At 40.7% G+C, this 21,464-nt stretch overlaps 1 protein-coding gene across 1 annotated transcript in view; it reads left to right on the top strand.

The window, feature by feature from the left end:
- The first annotated feature begins 558 nt into the window (after positions 1-558).
- ZDHHC2 (zinc finger DHHC-type palmitoyltransferase 2) overlaps positions 559-21,464 on the top strand; it is a 209,484-nt gene continuing 188,578 nt past the window's right edge. The window contains exon 1 of the mRNA XM_040418796.1: positions 559-788. Within this exon, the coding sequence (XP_040274730.1) occupies positions 659-788 (130 nt within the window). The 5' untranslated portion in view covers positions 559-658. The remainder of the gene's footprint in view (positions 789-21,464) is intronic.

Genomic DNA, 21,464 nt, shown 5'->3' with positions numbered 1-21,464 from the left:
AAAAAAATAGAACATGTCCTATTCTTGTCCGCAATCGCTACCCTTAATCTGATCCATTGAAGTCTATGGTTCAGCAAAAATGCGGAATGCAATCATTTTTTTTTTTTTTGCCGACATGCGGAACTGTCCGCTAAAAAACATACGGCTGTCTGAATGAGCCCTAAATCTGTGACAAGAACACTATATTTATTTATTAGTTTTTTTTTTGGGGGGGGGGGGTCTATGCATATGTTACAGGACTGAAGCAAATCTGAGGCAAATCTTTGAGCTAAAGTTCTTCCAGTCCTACAGGTAATATTATTGTATTGTCCTTCCCAAAATTGGGTGTGGTAGTATCCCCTCTCGTCCAGCCCTGCAGCCCCACTCCACAGAAAAGCGGCTAACAAGCATGGCTACACAGATGAAGCAGTGTGGAGCCGTGGGCGCTGAGCCTGGCACTGCCCATGCCATCTGACCAGTCACCAGCGGTGAGCGACTAGTTAGCGGGAGGCGCAGAGGCTGCAGCAGCTGCTGTCTGGGAGGGGGAGGAGCGAGGGGCGGGGCCACGGCTCAGACACAAACACACTCATACGCTGCGGCGCTGCATTGCCCGGGCTGTGGGCACAGACAGCGGGCACCAGAGCTGACCTCCCCCTGCCCATGAAGAGGCCCCGGCTGGATGATGGCGCCGTCGGGCCCTAGCAGCATGAAGAGAAGGTGCAGGAGGTGTCTGTACTGGATCCCGGTGCTCTTCATCTCCATCATCGTGTGCTGGTCCTACTACGCCTATGTCATCCAGCTGTGTATAGGTGAGACCCGCACACCTTCTTCTCTATGTGCTGCTCCGTCCTACACAAGTTACACTGAACACTTACTTCTAGTCTTAGGCTAAGTTCACACCTTGAGGATTTGTGTAGATAATATCTCTGTGGAACCTGCCACAAAATGCAGTGAAAAAAAATACCGCCATCCATTAGTCTCACGGTTGCGCGAACTTCTCCGTAGAATAGGGCAACACAACAAAATGGTAGCCGGCTATTTAGGGCTTGTTCACACCTGTACTGGAGCCTCAGTCGCAGATTCCGTCAAAAAGAGCGGACAGAAAAGACAAGACTTTTTTTGTCCGGTAAAAAGATGGGAAACGGAACGGACTCCGTTGTAGTCAGTGGGGTCTGTTCAGCTCCGTGTGCCGTTATTTCCGTCGTTCTGTGCCTCTAACAGCGGCGGCGTGAACTGACCCTTACTTGTCTCACCCTCCTGTCCCTTAGGAACGCCCTGGCAATTCTGTCTTCGCTGAGAGTTGTCGCTGACTGTGACGTTTGGGCGATGCGACACTGTGGCGGCATTGCCCAGAGGAGTCGATAGTATTTGGTACTTTGTTAGAGCAATTTTTTTGGTTTGTCACTGGCTATATGCAGTTCGAGTTGTTACGCGTTTTTTTTTTGTGGCGGACGCTACTCGTTGAGTTCGATCCTCATTTCCGCTCATATGACATCACGATGGAGGAATTGCGCTGCATAGAGTCACATGCAGCTCCTAAGGGAGTTCTCTCCCTATGGAGTGACTTCAGGCTAGGGTGCTTTCACACTTGAGTTGTTGGATTCCGGCAGGCAGAACTGCCTGCTGGATGCGGTAATCTGTATGCAAATGGTTAACATTTGTAGACGGATCTGGATGCGGATCCGTCTCACAAATGCATTGCAATACCGGATCCGTCTCTCTGGTTGTCATTCCGGAAAAACGGATCCGGTATTTATCTTTTTCACATTTTTAAAGGTATGCGATGATCGCAAAACCGGATCAGTTTTTCCGGAACACTTGGGGCCGGATTCGGCATTAATGCATTTTTAGTGGAAAATAATGCCAGGTCCAGCATTCCGGCAAGTGTTCCGGAATTTTGGGCGGAGAAAATACTACAGCATGCTGCGGTATTTTCTCCGTCCAAAAACCGTACAGTGACTGAACTGAAGACATCCTGATGCATACTGAACGGATTGCTCTCTATTCAGAATGCATTAGGATTTAACTGATCAGTTTTTTTCTGGTATTGAGCCCCTAGGACGGAACTCAATACTGGAAAAGTTTAACGCAAGTGTGAAAGTACCCTTAAGTTGTAGCAGGCTTCACCTTCCTGCAACTTTTAGTCTTCCGGTGCATTACCAGTCCTGTAACATCACTAGCCACAGTCAGTGCCCACGGTCACTAGTAGCAAGTGACTTGAGATTGGCATAGGAGGGAGGGTTCAGGGCAAGACTAAAAGTACAAATTAGGCTACATGCACACGACCGTTGTGTGTTTTGCAGTCCACAAATTGCGGATCCGCAAAACACGGATGGCGTCCGTGTTCGTTCCGCAATTTGCAGAACAGCGCAGACAGCCATTAATATAACTGCCTATTCTTGTCCGCAAAACGGACAAGAATAGGACAGGTTATATTTTTTTGTGGACCACGGAACGGAGACACGGATGCGGAAAGCACACAGAGGGCTGTCCGCATCTTTTGTGGCCCCATTGAAGTGAATGGGTCCGCATCCAAACATCGGATGCCGGACCAAAACAACGGTCGTGTGCATGAGGGCTTACAAAGCAACAGGATCCACAAAGATGACCTGATGTAAACCTATCATTTACTCCAACATCCACCACTACGACGCCACCTCAGCCGTACATGGGGCATCATTGGGGTCACTGTAATGCAGTGCTTCTCAAATAGTGGGGCGCTCCCCCCAGGGGGGGCGCCAGGCTCCGTAAAGGGGGGCTCGTTCAGGGCCGGCCTTTGGGGTGTGCGAATCGCTTCTGTATAATGCCGGCAGGCAGGGCGGCCGGCGCGTCCCTCAGTGATGTCACGTGCCTGCGCCGCCTGCTTTATGAATGAAGCAGGCGGCGCAGACAAGTGACGTCACTGAGGGACGCGCCGGCCCGCCTGCCGGCATTATACAGAAGAAATTCGGATATACGGTACTATTAGGAGTGAGGGGGGCATGTTTAATAACTTTAAACGGCGGCGGCGGGCACACGGAATCTGTGGATGGCACAGTTAAGGGGTGGGGGTCTGTGGATGGCACTGTTATGGGCTGGGGGGGGCACTGTTATGGGGTGGGGGGTCTGTGGATGGCACATATATAACAGTGCCAGCCACAGATCCCCCTGTAACAGTGCCAGCCACAGATCCCCCCCATAAATGTCCGTCATCCACAGATCCCCCCATAAGTGTCCGTCATCCACAGATCCCCCCATAAGTGTCCGTCATCCACAGATCCCCCCATAAGTGTCCGTCATCCACAGATCCCCCCATAAGTGTCCGTCATCCACAGATCCCCCCATAAGTGTCCGTCATCCACAGATCCCCCCATAAGTGTCCGTCATCCACAGATTCCCCCATAAGTGTGTGTCCGATCCACATTTCTTTCTTTTTTTATTCTCTTATACGTTAATAAGGATACAGTGTTATGCAGAGGTGTACTTATAACAATTTTATAGACAAATGATACTATTTACAGTCGCGCGGGGGGCGCGAAATGTTTTCTTTTTCCTAGCGGGGGCATGACAGAAAATAATTGAGAAGCACTGCTGTAATGGATGCAGAGGCAGACTAGCAATAGACACTGCAGGGAAGTGTGGGGACAGCTGCTTACTGCTGCTGGCTGATGTGATGCTCTCAGCGGGATCATCAGGTACTTACCGTATTTTTCGCCTCATAAGATGCACCAGCCCATAATACGCACCTAGGTTTTAGAGAAGGAAAATAAGAAAAAAATATTTTTCATTACACCTCAGGTCAGACCCCCAATATTAATCAGACCTCAGCTCACAGCCCCAATCGGATCCCCAATGTTAATAAGACCTCAGATCAGAGCCCAATATAAAGAAGACCCCCAATCAGACCTCAGATGAGACCCCATGCCTCATATCAGCCCCAGCCATATGTTAATCTGCCCCTAGTCATATATAATCAGCCCCCACTCATATATAATTCCACCCCCAGCCATAATTCAGCCCCCAGAAGTTAAATATAGAAATAAAATAAAAACCAAATAAAGTTCACCACTGCGTTTCTTGATGTCGTATCGGCTTCGCTGACCTCCGTGTGATGCAGGTTAAAATCACAATGAATCAGTCTTTATACAAAAGGTGGTCGCGCTGCCAGGTATACGTCTCAATTCACAAGCTCGAGAGAAGCGGCAATCTGCTTGGACACAACCAACACACTTGAGTCCCGCTGGATAATAGCCTTTCCTCAAAGCAACCTTCCTACGGAATCAAAGTTTCGGGTACATAGTGAAGGGGCGCAAAGTCCAGTTAACAAAACTCTTTTATTATACTCTTTTATTATGTGTTGGTTGTGTTAAAGCAGATTGCCGCTTCTCTCGAGCTTGTGAATTGAGACGTATACCTGGCAGCGCGACCACCTTTTGTATAAAGGTTAATTCAGCCCCCAGCCAAAATGCAGCAGCCCCCAGCCTCAGATCACAAAATAAATAAAGCACTTATAGAATAGATAAGGGTGAGCACTCAACAAATGGCACTTGGAAATTAAAAGTTTAATTAAACACTAAAATATTAAAATACAATAAAATAATATACTATTAGATGAAGGATAAAACGGTATAGACAATTTCATATATATGCAATTTCATATAAACAGTCTCATATAAACAGTTGACATGTGTTCATAATTCGCATAAGTATGCATAAATACACATTAGGCCTATTCAGTATGCGTGACTTTTGATATAGGTTCAGTCAATAGCTTGAATAGGTGGTCCCATTCAGCTGTTTCTTGGAACAGTTGAATAATCAGTTAATACAGCTCCAGTAATAATGTGTTGATATATATTATTATGTTCACTCCATGTCCTTGATAAGTGTTCCTATTCAATTGTCTCTTACAGCAATTGGTGCTGGATAATGGATAAAGGCACCTCCAGTGACGTCATTCAGTATCATATAAATTAGTTAGATTTGGCGTTTGCTGGTCTCCAATATAGTGCCGGCCTAGCCCGTATAAGGGCAGATTGCAGAGGTAGTCGATTCTTACCTACCACGTATCTGATCTCCAATATAGTGCCGGCTTTATCGGTATAGAGGCAGATTGCAGGGGTAACAGGATCTTACCTTCCTCGTGTCTGTCCCAAACTTTCCTCTCATCCGGTGCGGGTGTCGCAGGATGCCGCTTGCCCGGGCTCTGCACGCTGCTTCGTGAACTCACCCACTTCTCGCGGGAATTGAGATTCTCTTCCGGGTTAGTCCGATCACGTGATCTATAGCAGCATAAACAAAGTAGCGGTCTTTTCCAGGTTATTAAATATCTCGCATGGCCATGCAAATTATTGCGGAGGTATTTTCTTCTTTATAACAGCGATCCAGCCCAGACGCGTTTCGGGAGCTCTGCTTCCCTTCATCAGTGGTATCGCTTCTGTAACAGTCTCCGCCTTTTATACCCACAATCTAGATCAAAGCTGTGGATACCTGGATTTCACTGGACCATAAATACTCTGTTGCGGTTTGAGTGCGTTTTATGTGCGTTTTTGCTAGCACTTATGCGTTTTTTTATAATATAAATGCATTTTCTCATACTCGGGCTCTTGTATAGAGGAGAAGATAGTCCAAGATTGCATCAATGAGATATTTACAATCTAAATTCAATTTTTGTTTGTTTTGGCTTGTATTTTTGGCTTTTTACTTTCCTGTTATTTTTCTAACAAATAGAGTTGTATATATTGGATATCCTTTAGTATATAACAAATTCATAAAAATATAAATAGTTTATAAATAATTAATTAAGATTGTCTCAAATTTATTAAAATTTGTAAAATTATGATACGATCCAAAACATTCATATCATTATAATAACATATAGATAGAGACATATAGATAAATCTTATTTTATAATAAATGCAGAACAATTGAATATGGGTGCCAAGATATGATGCAGTGATTTTATACAGGCCACTTTCATACAGGTGACCTGCAGAGAGTGTGAACATATTTGTTATTTGAATATCCCCCAAAGGTCCTCATAAGGATTAATATCTGAAAATTATTGGATTATTAGATTATTGCTCTACCAGCTTTGGATTGGTTCTACCCTAAAGGGATAGGGCCCAGATCCGAGTCCATGACACAGTGCCAATACCGGCCTGACTGTGGCATAAGAGTCGGAAAACGGGCTACCTCCCTATAGGAATCCAAATAGCTCCAGCTCGGCATTAAGGCCGACAGGTAACATGGAGCCAAATTCGTAAATACGGCGCGACTCAATTTTTGACATCTGCTTCATGTAGTTACCCCCTCGCCAGTGTTTGTCCACCTTCTCCAATGCCATAAATGTTAAATTGGTAGGATCTTTATTATGTACTTCCATGTAGTGTTTTGATAGACAGTGTTTCTCATAGCCTTTCTTGATATTGGCTATGTGTTCGGACAGTCTGGTTTTGAGTGGACGTTTCGTTCTGCCTATATACTGTCTATTACATGGGCATTGGATAAGGTAGATAACTCCGACAGTATTACATGTTAGACACTCTTTGATATTCCACCTATAAGTGTTTTGGGTAGAGGAGACTGTTGTTGTTTTCCTTGGCGTAGGGTTGATTCTACAGGCTGTACATTTTCCACACTTAAAAAATCCCTTGAGGTTCATCCACGTACCTAGAATAGTTTTTTGATTACCTATTATAGATTTTGGTGCTTTAGTGGATGGGGCTATTTTTATGCCCAAATTTGGTGCCTTAGTGAACGCAACTAGCGGATTAATAGGTAAGAGGTGACCTATCTTTTTGTCACTTAGAATATGATGCCAATGGGTTTTCATAATTTTTTGGATTCTCTTATATTGGTCATTAAATGGAAGGACCATTCTGGTTTTTATGACCTCAGAATTTTGATTTGTTTCTACTGCTGGTTTCTTTATTGTAAGGCAATCTTGTCTATCCAGTTGTCTAGTTTTTTCAAGAGCTGACTCTATAATTTTTTCAGGATATTTTTTCTTTAGGAATTGTGTCTTCATTTTTACTGCTTCTAGCTCAAAATCCCGATCTTGTGTGCAGTTCCTTTTAATTCTGCGAAACTGGCCGAATGGGATGTTCGTCAGCCAGTTTGGCAGATGACAGCTTGAAAATTGTATAAAACTATTTGTAGATACCGGTTTAGAAAAAGTGTTGCAAATATATTTAGTTCCTTCTTTTTTTATTTTTAAATCCAAAAATTCTGTTTCATCTGACATCTTTGAGGTGAATTTTAGATTCAGTTCATTCTGGTTAAGTTCTCTGAGGAATGTCTGTAATTCTACACTTCCTCCTTTCCAGATAAAGATAATGTCGTCAATGAAACGGCGCCATAGGACCAGATCCGCCCCAAGCCTTGGTATTATATGGTGTTGTTCCCATTCCGCCAAGAACAGATTGGCATAGCTTGGGGCGAATCTGGTCCCCATGGCGGTCCCACATTTCTGTAAGTAGTAGTCTTTTTCAAAATAAAAATAATTGTGGGTAAGGATGTACTCAATCCCCTCTATTATAAATTCTATATGGGGTTGTTCCAGAATACCCTCCCTAATTAATTGATTTTTTACCGCTGACATTCCTTGATTGTGACTGATCACCGTATATAACGATTGTACGTCTAGTGTACCCATGATCCATCCTGATTCTGCTTCTAAGTCCTCCAATATCTGAATGATGTGTGTCGTGTCTTTTATGTAGGACCTAGTCTTTTTTACAGTGGGTTGGATTTGTGTATCAATGTATTTTGATAAATTTGAGGAAATGGATCCTATACCCGATACTATAGGTCGACCCGGCGGGTCCTCCAAGGATTTATGAATCTTGGGGAGACAGTAGAAGATGGGTAACCTCCTCTGTGTCCCCAAGATATAATCATGCTCCTGGAGGGAGATCACCCGAGAATCCATGCCTCTTCTACATAATGCTTTTAATTCCACATCAAACTCATCTAGTGGATCTTTTCTTAATTTTATATAGGTCTCAACCTCCATTAGTTGTCTCAGGCATTCTTTGTTATAGTCGGCCGTATTTAGGATAACAATTGCACCCCCTTTATCAGCGGGGCGTATGGTAATCCCTTCATTCTTCTGTAACTGTTTGATAGCATTACATTCTTGTCTGGTGAGATTGTTCTTTCCAGAGGAACCTATTTTCAGCTTGCGTATGTCTGTTTCTACATTTCTTTGGAACGCCGCCATTTCCATACTGATTTCATTTCTGGGGAACATTGTTGATTTATTTTTAAGCAAATTTTTGCCTGTTTGGTTTTTCTCTACAACCCTCCCTATTGGATTTTTCAGAAAATGTTTTTTTAGGCACAGATTTCTTATATATTTCTGTACACCAATGTATACAGAGAATTTGTCCAGTTTCTCAGTTGGTGCAAACTTTAGACCCTTTTCTAATAATATCGTTTGGGAGTTGGTGAGATTAAACGTGCTTAAATTTATTATTGTTGTGCTATCTTCGTCTAGTGTCTCCTGTGTTGCCTCTCTCTTCCTTTTACTTCTTCTTGTCTTTTTTGTTTTATTTGTTGTTCTTCTATGTGCTCTTGGTGATAATGTCTCCTGGGATCCCTGTGGTTTCTCTGTGGATATGGGAGGTGCTCTCTTACTTGTGGACTGTGATAGTGGTAATCTTCCGTGACCTGTTTTTGGTGATAATTTTTGTGCCTCAAATTGTACGGGTGTGTGTGTGATTCCAGATTGCGAATAGGTGAATTGTGTTCTTTGTATCTCGTCCGTGTTCTGTGATGTGCTGGGGTATGGTCTAAAAAATGTTGCTGCTCTGACAACTGTTCATATCTGTTGTTTACTGGTACTGTGTATCCCATTTGTGTATCCTCTTCTATTATATTTTTATTGTTGGGAGGATTATCTCTGGGTGTGTCCGTGTTGTCTTTGGTCTCTTCTACATAACGTTTATTTTGGGAACTTATATATTTCCGCCCTTTTCTATTTATTATTTCATTTTCAGTTTTGTCTAGACCTTTGCACAGTCTATCCTGCCAATTCAAATATTCTTCGTTTTTAGGGAGTTTGTCTATCTGTTCTTTTAATTTCATAATCTTCCCATTTAGATCGTCTAGTATCTCAGTCCTTCTCTTTATAACAAGTTTGGTCAGTGACACAGAATGAGAGAACAACAGTGTGTTCCATTCTTCTTCAAACTTGTCACTGAGCAAATCTTGTGCTGGGATTTTGCTTATCCTTAATCCCCTTGGTACTTTGTCATTTTCCAAATATTGTTGGAGAGATCTTATCTCCCAATGTTGTTTTATTTGCCTCTGTAGCAATCCTTCTAATTCTCGGAAAACATCAGTCATATTTCTCTCACCTTGTTGTTCATCATTACTATCATTAAATCTATATGTCTCTGCTCTTATCCTTTTTGTTTCCAAATGATGCCAGATGTCCATGATGACGTCGAGAGGAGCTCACACAATTGGGTGATTTCAATAGTCAAACAAATAGTGAAAAATGGTGGCTCACTGAGGACGTGATCACAGAATTGGTGCTGCTAACCCGCAAGAGGGACACCCACCCTCTGGTCAAAAAGCAGTAGTTATAGAATAGATAAGGGTGAGCACTCAACAAATGGCACTTGGAAATTAAAAGTTTAATTAAACACTAAAATATTAAAATACAATAAAATAATATACTATTAGATGAAGGATAAAACGGTATAGACAATTTCATATATATGCAATTTCATATAAACAGTCTCATATAAACAGTTGACATGTGTTCATAATTCGCATAAGTATGCATAAATACACATTAGGCCTATTCAGTATGCGTGACTTTTGATATAGGTTCAGTCAATAGCTTGAATAGGTGGTCCCATTCAGCTGTTTCTTGGAACAGTTGAATAATCAGTTAATACAGCTCCAGTAATAATGTGTTGATATATATTATTATGTTCACTCCATGTCCTTGATAAGTGTTCCTATTCAATTGTCTCTTACAGCAATTGGTGCTGGATAATGGATAAAGGCACCTCCAGTGACGTCATTCAGTATCATATAAATTAGTTAGATTTGGCGTTTGCTGGTCTCCAATATAGTGCCGGCCTAGCCCGTATAAGGGCAGATTGCAGAGGTAGTCGATTCTTACCTACCACGTATCTGATCTCCAATATAGTGCCGGCTTTATCGGTATAGAGGCAGATTGCAGGGGTAACAGGATCTTACCTTCCTCGTGTCTGTCCCAAACTTTCCTCTCATCCGGTGCGGGTGTCGCAGGATGCCGCTTGCCCGGGCTCTGCACGCTGCTTCGTGAACTCACCCACTTCTCGCGGGAATTGAGATTCTCTTCCGGGTTAGTCCGATCACGTGATCTATAGCAGCATAAACAAAGTAGCGGTCTTTTCCAGGTTATTAAATATCTCGCATGGCCATGCAAATTATTGCGGAGGTATTTTCTTCTTTATAACAGCGATCCAGCCCAGACGCGTTTCGGGAGCTCTGCTTCCCTTCATCAGTGGTATCGCTTCTGTAACAGTCTCCGCCTTTTATACCCACAATCTAGATCAAAGCTGTGGATACCTGGATTTCACTGGACCATAAATACTCTGTTGCGGTTTGAGTGCGTTTTATGTGCGTTTTTGCTAGCACTTATGCGTTTTTTTATAATATAAATGCATTTTCTCATACTCGGGGTCTTGTATAGAGGAGAAGATAGTCCAAGATTGCATCAATGAGATATTTACAATCTAAATTCAATTTTTGTTTGTTTTGGCTTGTATTTTTGGCTTTTTACTTTCCTGTTATTTTTCTAACAAATAGAGTTGTATATATTGGATATCCTTTAGTATATAACAAATTCATAAAAATATAAATAGTTTATAAATAATTAATTAAGATTGTCTCAAATTTATTAAAATTTGTAAAATTATGATACGATCCAAAACATTCATATCATTATAATAACATATAGATAGAGACATATAGATAAATCTTATTTTATAATAAATGCAGAACAATTGAATATGGGTGCCAAGATATGATGCAGTGATTTTATACAGGCCACTTTCATACAGGTGACCTGCAGAGAGTGTGAACATATTTGTTATTTGAATATCCCCCAAAGGTCCTCATAAGGATTAATATCTGAAAATTATTGGATTATTAGATTATTGCTCTACCAGCTTTGGATTGGTTCTACCCTAAAGGGATAGGGCCCAGATCCGAGTCCATGACACAGTGCCAATACCGGCCTGACTGTGGCATAAGAGTCGGAAAACGGGCTACCTCCCTATAGGAATCCAAATAGCTCCAGCTCGGCATTAAGGCCGACAGGTAACATGGAGCCAAATTCGTAAATACGGCGCGACTCAATTTTTGACATCTGCTTCATGTAGTTACCCCCTCGCCAGTGTTTATCCACCTTCTCCAATGCCATAAATGTTAAATTGGTAGGATCTTTATTATGTACTTCCATGTAGTGTTTTGATAGACAGTGTTTCTCATAGCCTTTCTTGATATTGGCTATGTGTTCGGACAGTCTGGTTTTGAGTGGACGTTTCGTTCTGCCTATATACTGTCTATTACATGGGCATTGGATAAGGTAGATAACTCCGACAGTATTACATGTTAGACACTCTTTGATATTCCACCTATAAGTGTTTTGGGTAGAGGAGACTGTTGTTGTTTTCCTTGGCGTAGGGTTGATTCTACAGGCTGTACATTTTCCACACTTAAAAAATCCCTTGAGGTTCATCCACGTACCTAGAATAGTTTTTTGATTACCTATTATAGATTTTGGTGCTTTAGTGGATGGGGCTATTTTTATGCCCAAATTTGGTGCCTTAGTGAACGCAACTAGCGGATTAATAGGTAAGAGGTGACCTATCTTTTTGTCACTTAGAATATGATGCCAATGGGTTTTCATAATTTTTTGGATTCTCTTATATTGGTCATTAAATGGAAGGACCATTCTGGTTTTTATGACCTCAGAATTTTGATTTATTTCTACTGCTGGTTTCTTTATTGTAAGGCAATCTTGTCTATCCAGTTGTCTAGTTTTTTCAAGAGCTGACTCTATAATTTTTTCAGGATATTTTTTCTTTAGGAATTGTGTCTTCATTTTTACTGCTTCTAGCTCAAAATCCCGATCTTGTGTGCAGTTCCTTTTAATTCTGCGAAACTGGCCGAATGGGATGTTCGTCAGCCAGTTTGGCAGATGACAGCTTGAAAATTGTATAAAACTATTTGTAGATACCGGTTTAGAAAAAGTGTTGCAAATATATTTAGTTCCTTCTTTTTTTATTTTTAAATCCAAAAATTCTGTTTCATCTGACATCTTTGAGGTGAATTTTAGATTCAGTTCATTCTGGTTAAGTTCTCTGAGGAATGTCTGTAATTCTACACTTCCTCCTTTCCAGATAAAGATAATGTCGTCAATGAAACGGCGCCATAGGACCAGATCCGCCCCAAGCCTTGGTATTATATGGTGTTGTTCCCATTCCGCCAAGAACAGATTGGCATAGCTTGGGGCGAATCTGGTCCCCATGGCGGTCCCACATTTCTGTAAGTAGTAGTCTTTTTCAAAATAAAAATAATTGTGGGTAAGGATGTAAAAAAGACTAGGTCCTACATAAAAGACACGACACACATCATTCAGATATTGGAGGACTTAGAAGCAGAATCAGGATGGATCATGGGTACACTAGACGTACAATCGTTATATACGGTGATCAGTCACAATCAAGGAATGTCAGCGGTAAAAAATCAATTAATTAGGGAGGGTATTCTGGAACAACCCCATATAGAATTTATAATAGAGGGGATTGAGTACATCCTTACCCACAATTATTTTTATTTTGAAAAAGACTACTACTTACAGAAATGTGGGACCGCCATGGGGACCAGATTCGCCCCAAGCTATGCCAATCTGTTCTTGGCGGAATGGGAACAACACCATATAATACCAAGGCTTGGGGCGGATCTGGTCCTATGGCGCCGTTTCATTGACGACATTATCTTTATCTGGAAAGGAGGAAGTGTAGAATTACAGACATTCCTCAGAGAACTTAACCAGAATGAACTGAATCTAAAATTCACCTCAAAGATGTCAGATGAAACAGAATTTTTGGATTTAAAAATAAAAAAAGAAGGAACTAAATATATTTGCAACACTTTTTCTAAACCGGTATCTACAAATAGTTTTATACAATTTTCAAGCTGTCATCTGCCAAACTGGCTGACGAACATCCCATTCGGCCAGTTTCGCAGAATTAAAAGGAACTGCACACAAGATCGGGATTTTGAGCTAGAAGCAGTAAAAATGAAGACACAATTCCTAAAGAAAAAATATCCTGAAAAAATTATAGAGTCAGCTCTTGAAAAAACTAGACAACTGGATAGACAAGATTGCCTTACAATAAAGAAACCAGCAGTAGAAATAAATCAAAATTCTGAGGTCATAAAAACCAGAATGGTCCTTCCATTTAATGACCAATATAAGAGAATCCAAAAAATTATGAAAACCCATTGGCATCATATTCTAAGTGACAAAAAGATAGGTCACCTCTTACCTATTAATCCGCTAGTTGCGTTCACTAAGGCACCAAATTTGGGCATAAAAATAGCCCCATCCACTAAAGCACCAAAATCTATAATAGGTAATCAAAAAACTATTCTAGGTACGTGGATGAACCTCAAGGGATTTTTTAAGTGTGGAAAATGTACAGCCTGTAGAATCAACCCTACGCCAAGGAAAACAACAACAGTCTCCTCTACCCAAAACACTTATAGGTGGAATATCAAAGAGTGTCTAACATGTAATACTGTCGGAGTTATCTACCTTATCCAATGCCCATGTAATAGACAGTATATAGGCAGAACGAAACGTCCACTCAAAACCAGACTGTCCGAACACATAGCCAATATCAAGAAAGGCTATGAGAAACACTGTCTATCAAAACACTACATGGAAGTACATAATAAAGATCCTACCAATTTAACATTTATGGCATTGGAGAAGGTGGATAAACACTGGCGAGGGGGTAACTACATGAAGCAGATGTCAAAAATTGAGTCGCGCCGTATTTACGAATTTGGCTCCATGTTACCTGTCGGCCTTAATGCCGAGCTGGAGCTATTTGGATTCCTATAGGGAGGTAGCCCGTTTTCCGACTCTTATGCCACAGTCAGGCCGGTATTGGCACTGTGTCATGGACTCGGATCTGGGCCCTATCCCTTTAGGGTAGAACCAATCCAAAGCTGGTAGAGCAATAATCTAATAATCCAATAATTTTCAGATATTAATCCTTATGAGGACCTTTGGGGGATATTCAAATAACAAATATGTTCACACTCTCTGCAGGTCACCTGCATGAAAGTGGCCTGTATAAAATCACTGCATCATATCTTGGCACCCATATTCAATTGTTCTGCATTTATTATAAAATAAGATTTATCTATATGTCTCTATCTATATGTTATTATAATGATATGAATGTTTTGGATCGTATCATAATTTTACAAATTTTAATAAATTTGAGACAATCTTAATTAATTATTTATAAACTATTTATATTTTTATGAATTTGTTATATACTAAAGGATATCCAATATATACAACTCTATTTGTTAGAAAAATAACAGGAAAGTAAAAAGCCAAAAATACAAGCCAAAACAAACAAAAATTGAATTTAGATTGTAAATATCTCATTGATGCAATCTTGGACTATCTTCTCCTCTATACAAGAGCCCGAGTATGAGAAAATGCATTTATATTATAAAAAAACGCATAAGTGCTAGCAAAAACGCACATAAAACGCACTCAAACCGCAACAGAGTATTTATGGTCCAGTGAAATCCAGGTATCCACAGCTTTGATCTAGATTGTGGGTATAAAAGGCGGAGACTGTTACAGAAGCGATACCACTGATGAAGGGAAGCAGAGCTCCCGAAACGCGTCTGGGCTGGATCGCTGTTATAAAGAAGAAAATACCTCCGCAATAATTTGCATGGCCATGCGAGATATTTAATAACCTGGAAAAGACCGCTACTTTGTTTATGCTGCTATAGATCACGTGATCGGACTAACCCGGAAGAGAATCTCAATTCCCGCGAGAAGTGGGTGAGTTCACGAAGCAGCGTGCAGAGCCCGGGCAAGCGGCATCCTGCGACACCCGCACCGGATGAGAGGAAAGTTTGGGACAGACACGAGGAAGGTAAGATCCTGTTACCCCTGCAATCTGCCTCTATACCGATAAAGCCGGCACTATATTGGAGATCAGATACGTGGTAGGTAAGAATCGACTACCTCTGCAATCTGCCCTTATACGGGCTAGGCCGGCACTATATTGGAGACCAGCAAACGCCAAATCTAACTAATTTATATGATACTGAATGACGTCACTGGAGGTGCCTTTATCCATTATCCAGCACCAATTGCTGTAAGAGACAATTGAATAGGAACACTTATCAAGGACATGGAGTGAACATAATAATATATATCAACACATTATTACTGGAGCTGTATTAACTGATTATTCAACTGTTCCAAGAAACAGCTGAATAAGACCACCTATTCAAGCTATTGACTGAACCTATATCAAAAGTCACGCATACTGAATAGGCCTAATGTGTATTTATGCATACTTATGCGAATTATGAACACATGTCAACTGTTTATATGAGACTGTTTATATGAAATTGCATATATATGAAATTGTCTATACCGTTTTATCCTTCATCTAATAGTATATTATTTTATTGTATTTTAATATTTTAGTGTTTAATTAAACTTTTAATTTCCAAGTGCCATTTGTTGAGTGCTCACCCTTATCTATTCTATAACTACTGCTTTTTGACCAGAGGGTGGGTGTCCCTCTTGCGGGTTAGCAGCACCAATTCTGTGATCACGTCCTCAGTGAGCCACCATTTTTCACTATTTGTTTGACTATTGAAATCACCCAATTGTGTGAGCTCCTCTCGACGTCATCATGGACATCTGGCATCATTTGGAAACAAAAAGGATAAGAGCAGAGACATATAGATTTAATGATAGTAATGATGAACAACAAGGTGAGAGAAATATGACTGATGTTTTCCGAGAATTAGAAGGATTGCTACAGAGGCAAATAAAACAACATTGGGAGATAAGATCTCTCCAACAATATTTGGAAAATGACAAAGTACCAAGGGGATTAAGGATAAGCAAAATCCCAGCACAAGATTTGCTCAGTGACAAGTTTGAAGAAGAATGGAACACACTGTTGTTCTCTCATTCTGTGTCACTGACCAAACTTGTTATAAAGAGAAGGACTGAGATACTAGACGATCTAAATGGGAAGATTATGAAATTAAAAGAACAGATAGACAAACTCCCTAAAAACGAAGAATATTTGAATTGGCAGGATAGACTGTGCAAAGGTCTAGACAAAACTGAAAATGAAATAATAAATAGAAAAGGGCGGAAATATATAAGTTCCCAAAATAAACGTTATGTAGAAGAGACCAAAGACAACACGGACACACCCAGAGATAATCCTCCCAACAATAAAAATATAATAGAAGAGGATACACAAATGGGATACACAGTACCAGTAAACAACAGATATGAACAGTTGTCAGAGCAGCAACATTTTTTAGACCATACCCCAGCACATCACAGAACACGGACGAGATACAAAGAACACAATTCACCTATTCGCAATCTGGAATCACACACACACCCGTACAATTTGAGGCACAAAAATTATCACCAAAAACAGGTCACGGAAGATTACCACTATCACAGTCCACAAGTAAGAGAGCACCTCCCATATCCACAGAGAAACCACAGGGATCCCAGGAGACATTATCACCAAGAGCACATAGAAGAACAACAAATAAAACAAAAAAGACAAGAAGAAGTAAAAGGAAGAGAGAGGCAACACAGGAGACACTAGACGAAGATAGCACAACAATAATAAATTTAAGCACGTTTAATCTCACCAACTCCCAAACGATATTATTAGAAAAGGGTCTAAAGTTTGCACCAACTGAGAAACTGGACAAATTCTCTGTATACATTGGTGTACAGAAATATATAAGAAATCTGTGCCTAAAAAAACATTTTCTGAAAAATCCAATAGGGAGGGTTGTAGAGAAAAACCAAACAGGCAAAAATTTGCTTAAAAATAAATCAACAATGTTCCCCAGAAATGAAATCAGTATGGAAATGGCGGCGTTCCAAAGAAATGTAGAAACAGACATACGCAAGCTGAAAATAGGTTCCTCTGGAAAGAACAATCTCACCAGACAAGAATGTAATGCTATCAAACAGTTACAGAAGAATGAAGGGATTACCATACGCCCCGCTGATAAAGGGGGTGCAATTGTTATCCTAAATACGGCCGACTATAACAAAGAATGCCTGAGACAACTAATGGAGGTTGAGACCTATATAAAATTAAGAAAAGATCCACTAGATGAGTTTGATGTGGAATTAAAAGCATTATGTAGAAGAGGCATGGATTCTCGGGTGATCTCCCTCCAGGAGCATGATTATATCTTGGGGACACAGAGGAGGTTACCCATCTTCTACTGTCTCCCCAAGATTCATAAATCCTTGGAGGACCCGCCGGGTCGACCTATAGTATCGGGTATAGGATCCATTTCCTCAAATTTATCAAAATACATTGATACACAAATCCAACCCACTGTAAAAAAGACTAGGTCCTACATAAAAGACACGACACACATCATTCAGATATTGGAGGACTTAGAAGCAGAATCAGGATGGATCATGGGTACACTAGACGTACAATCGTTATATACGGTGATCAGTCACAATCAAGGAATGTCAGCGGTAAAAAATCAATTAATTAGGGAGGGTATTCTGGAACAACCCCATATAGAATTTATAATAGAGGGGATTGAGTACATCCTTACCCACAATTATTTTTATTTTGAAAAAGACTACTACTTACAGAAATGTGGGACCGCCATGGGGACCAGATTCGCCCCAAGCTATGCCAATCTGTTCTTGGCGGAATGGGAACAACACCATATAATACCAAGGCTTGGGGCGGATCTGGTCCTATGGCGCCGTTTCATTGACGACATTATCTTTATCTGGAAAGGAGGAAGTGTAGAATTACAGACATTCCTCAGAGAACTTAACCAGAATGAACTGAATCTAAAATTCACCTCAAAGATGTCAGATGAAACAGAATTTTTGGATTTAAAAATAAAAAAAAGAAGGAACTAAATATATTTGCAACACTTTTTCTAAACCGGTATCTACAAATAGTTTTATACAATTTTCAAGCTGTCATCTGCCAAACTGGCTGACGAACATCCCATTCGGCCAGTTTCGCAGAATTAAAAGGAACTGCACACAAGATCGGGATTTTGAGCTAGAAGCAGTAAAAATGAAGACACAATTCCTAAAGAAAAAATATCCTGAAAAAATTATAGAGTCAGCTCTTGAAAAAACTAGACAACTGGATAGACAAGATTGCCTTACAATAAAGAAACCAGCAGTAGAAATAAATCAAAATTCTGAGGTCATAAAAACCAGAATGGTCCTTCCATTTAATGACCAATATAAGAGAATCCAAAAAATTATGAAAACCCATTGGCATCATATTCTAAGTGACAAAAAGATAGGTCACCTCTTACCTATTAATCCGCTAGTTGCGTTCACTAAGGCACCAAATTTGGGCATAAAAATAGCCCCATCCACTAAAGCACCAAAATCTATAATAGGTAATCAAAAAACTATTCTAGGTACGTGGATGAACCTCAAGGGATTTTTTAAGTGTGGAAAATGTACAGCCTGTAGAATCAACCCTACGCCAAGGAAAACAACAACAGTCTCCTCTACCCAAAACACTTATAGGTGGAATATCAAAGAGTGTCTAACATGTAATACTGTCGGAGTTATCTACCTTATCCAATGCCCATGTAATAGACAGTATATAGGCAGAACGAAACGTCCACTCAAAACCAGACTGTCCGAACACATAGCCAATATCAAGAAAGGCTATGAGAAACACTGTCTATCAAAACACTACATGGAAGTACATAATAAAGATCCTACCAATTTAACATTTATGGCATTGGAGAAGGTGGATAAACACTGGCGAGGGGGTAACTACATGAAGCAGATGTCAAAAATTGAGTCGCGCCGTATTTACGAATTTGGCTCCATGTTACCTGTCGGCCTTAATGCCGAGCTGGAGCTATTTGGATTCCTATAGGGAGGTAGCCCGTTTTCCGACTCTTATGCCACAGTCAGGCCGGTATTGGCACTGTGTCATGGACTCGGATCTGGGCCCTATCCCTTTAGGGTAGAACCAATCCAAAGCTGGTAGAGCAATAATCTAATAATCCAATAATTTTCAGATATTAATCCTTATGAGGACCTTTGGGGGATATTCAAATAACAAATATGTTCACACTCTCTGCAGGTCACCTGTATGAAAGTGGCCTGTATAAAATCACTGCATCATATCTTGGCACCCATATTCAATTGTTCTGCATTTATTATAAAATAAGATTTATCTATATGTCTCTATCTATATGTTATTATAATGATATGAATGTTTTGGATCGTATCATAATTTTACAAATTTTAATAAATTTGAGACAATCTTAATTAATTATTTATAAACTATTTATATTTTTATGAATTTGTTATATACTAAAGGATATCCAATATATACAACTCTATTTGTTAGAAAAATAACAGGAAAGTAAAAAGCCAAAAATACAAGCCAAAACAAACAAAAATTGAATTTAGATTGTAAATATCTCATTGATGCAATCTTGGACTATCTTCTCCTCTATACAAGAGCCCGAGTATGAGAAAATGCATTTATATTATAAAAAAACGCATAAGTGCTAGCAAAAACGCACATAAAACGCACTCAAACCGCAACAGAGTATTTATGGTCCAGTGAAATCCAGGTATCCACAGCTTTGATCTAGATTGTGGGTATAAAAGGCGGAGACTGTTACAGAAGCGATACCACTGATGAAGGGAAGCAGAGCTCCCGAAACACGTCTGGGCTGGATCGCTGTTATAAAGAAGAAAATACCTCCGCAATAATTTGCATGGCCATGCGAGATATTTAATAACCTGGAAAAGACCGCTACTTTGTTTATGCTGCTATAGATCACGTGATCGGACTAACCCGGAAGAGAATCTCAATTCCCGCGAGAAGTGGGTGAGTTCACGAAGCAGCGTGCAGAGCCCGGGCAAGCGGCATCCTGCGACACCCGCACCGGATGAGAGGAAAGTTTGGGACAGACACGAGGAAGGTAAGATCCTGTTACCCCTGCAATCTGCCTCTATACCGATAAAGCCGGCACTATATTGGAGATCAGATACGTGGTAGGTAAGAATCGACTACCTCTGCAATCTGCCCTTATACGGGCTAGGCCGGCACTATATTGGAGACCAGCAAACGCCAAATCTAACTAATTTATATGATACTGAATGACGTCACTGGAGGTGCCTTTATCCATTATCCAGCACCAATTGCTGTAAGAGACAATTGAATAGGAACACTTATCAAGGACATGGAGTGAACATAATAATATATATCAACACATTATTACTGGAGCTGTATTAACTGATTATTCAACTGTTCCAAGAAACAGCTGAATGGGACCACCTATTCAAGCTATTGACTGAACCTATATCAAAAGTCACGCATACTGAATAGGCCTAATGTGTATTTATGCATACTTATGCGAATTATGAACACATGTCAACTGTTTATATGAGACTGTTTATATGAAATTGCATATATATGAAATTGTCTATACCGTTTTATCCTTCATCTAATAGTATATTATTTTATTGTATTTTAATATTTTAGTGTTTAATTAAACTTTTAATTTCCAAGTGCCATTTGTTGAGTGCTCACCCTTATCTATTCTATAACTACTGCTTTTTGACCAGAGGGTGGGTGTCCCTCTTGCGGGTTAGCAGCACCAATTCTGTGATCACGTCCTCAGTGAGCCACCATTTTTCACTATTTGTTTAAATAAAGCACTTACTTCTCCTGCTCCTGGCCGCCGCCGCTCCTCACTGCCCGCGATCTTCTTCCTTCTCCTCCATCGGCTGCGCTGTGAACTGGCGTGCACAGCGTGAGGTCACAGAGCGCCCTCACACTGTGCGCAGCCTTCACAGCCGACAGCCGAGGACCAGGAAGAGGTGAGTACAGAGCCTTCACCGCTTCCTGGTCCTCCGCTACTAATGAGCACTTCCATAATGGAAGCGCCCATTGGTATTTGCCCCATAAGACGCTGGGGCATTTTCCCCCACTTTGGGGTTAAAAAATAGGGTATGTACCTGGCTGGTGGCCGTTCATGCCCCTTTGAACCCTACTGTATTGCTGTCCTCAGGATTCCTGCCCTGCTGTTCATCCTCAAAGGCTACAGGCCATTATATGAGGCAGTGTACAAATGGCGCAGGGGCTCAGGCCGAAGGCTGGAAAGGTCTGTGACCTGCATCAGAGACAGCGATTAGG

This window comes from Bufo bufo, chromosome 2, assembly GCF_905171765.1.
Source record: "Bufo bufo chromosome 2, aBufBuf1.1, whole genome shotgun sequence".
In the NCBI taxonomy this organism is placed as follows: domain Eukaryota; kingdom Metazoa; phylum Chordata; class Amphibia; order Anura; family Bufonidae; genus Bufo; species Bufo bufo.
This window is presented reverse-complemented; position numbering and strand designations above follow the sequence as displayed.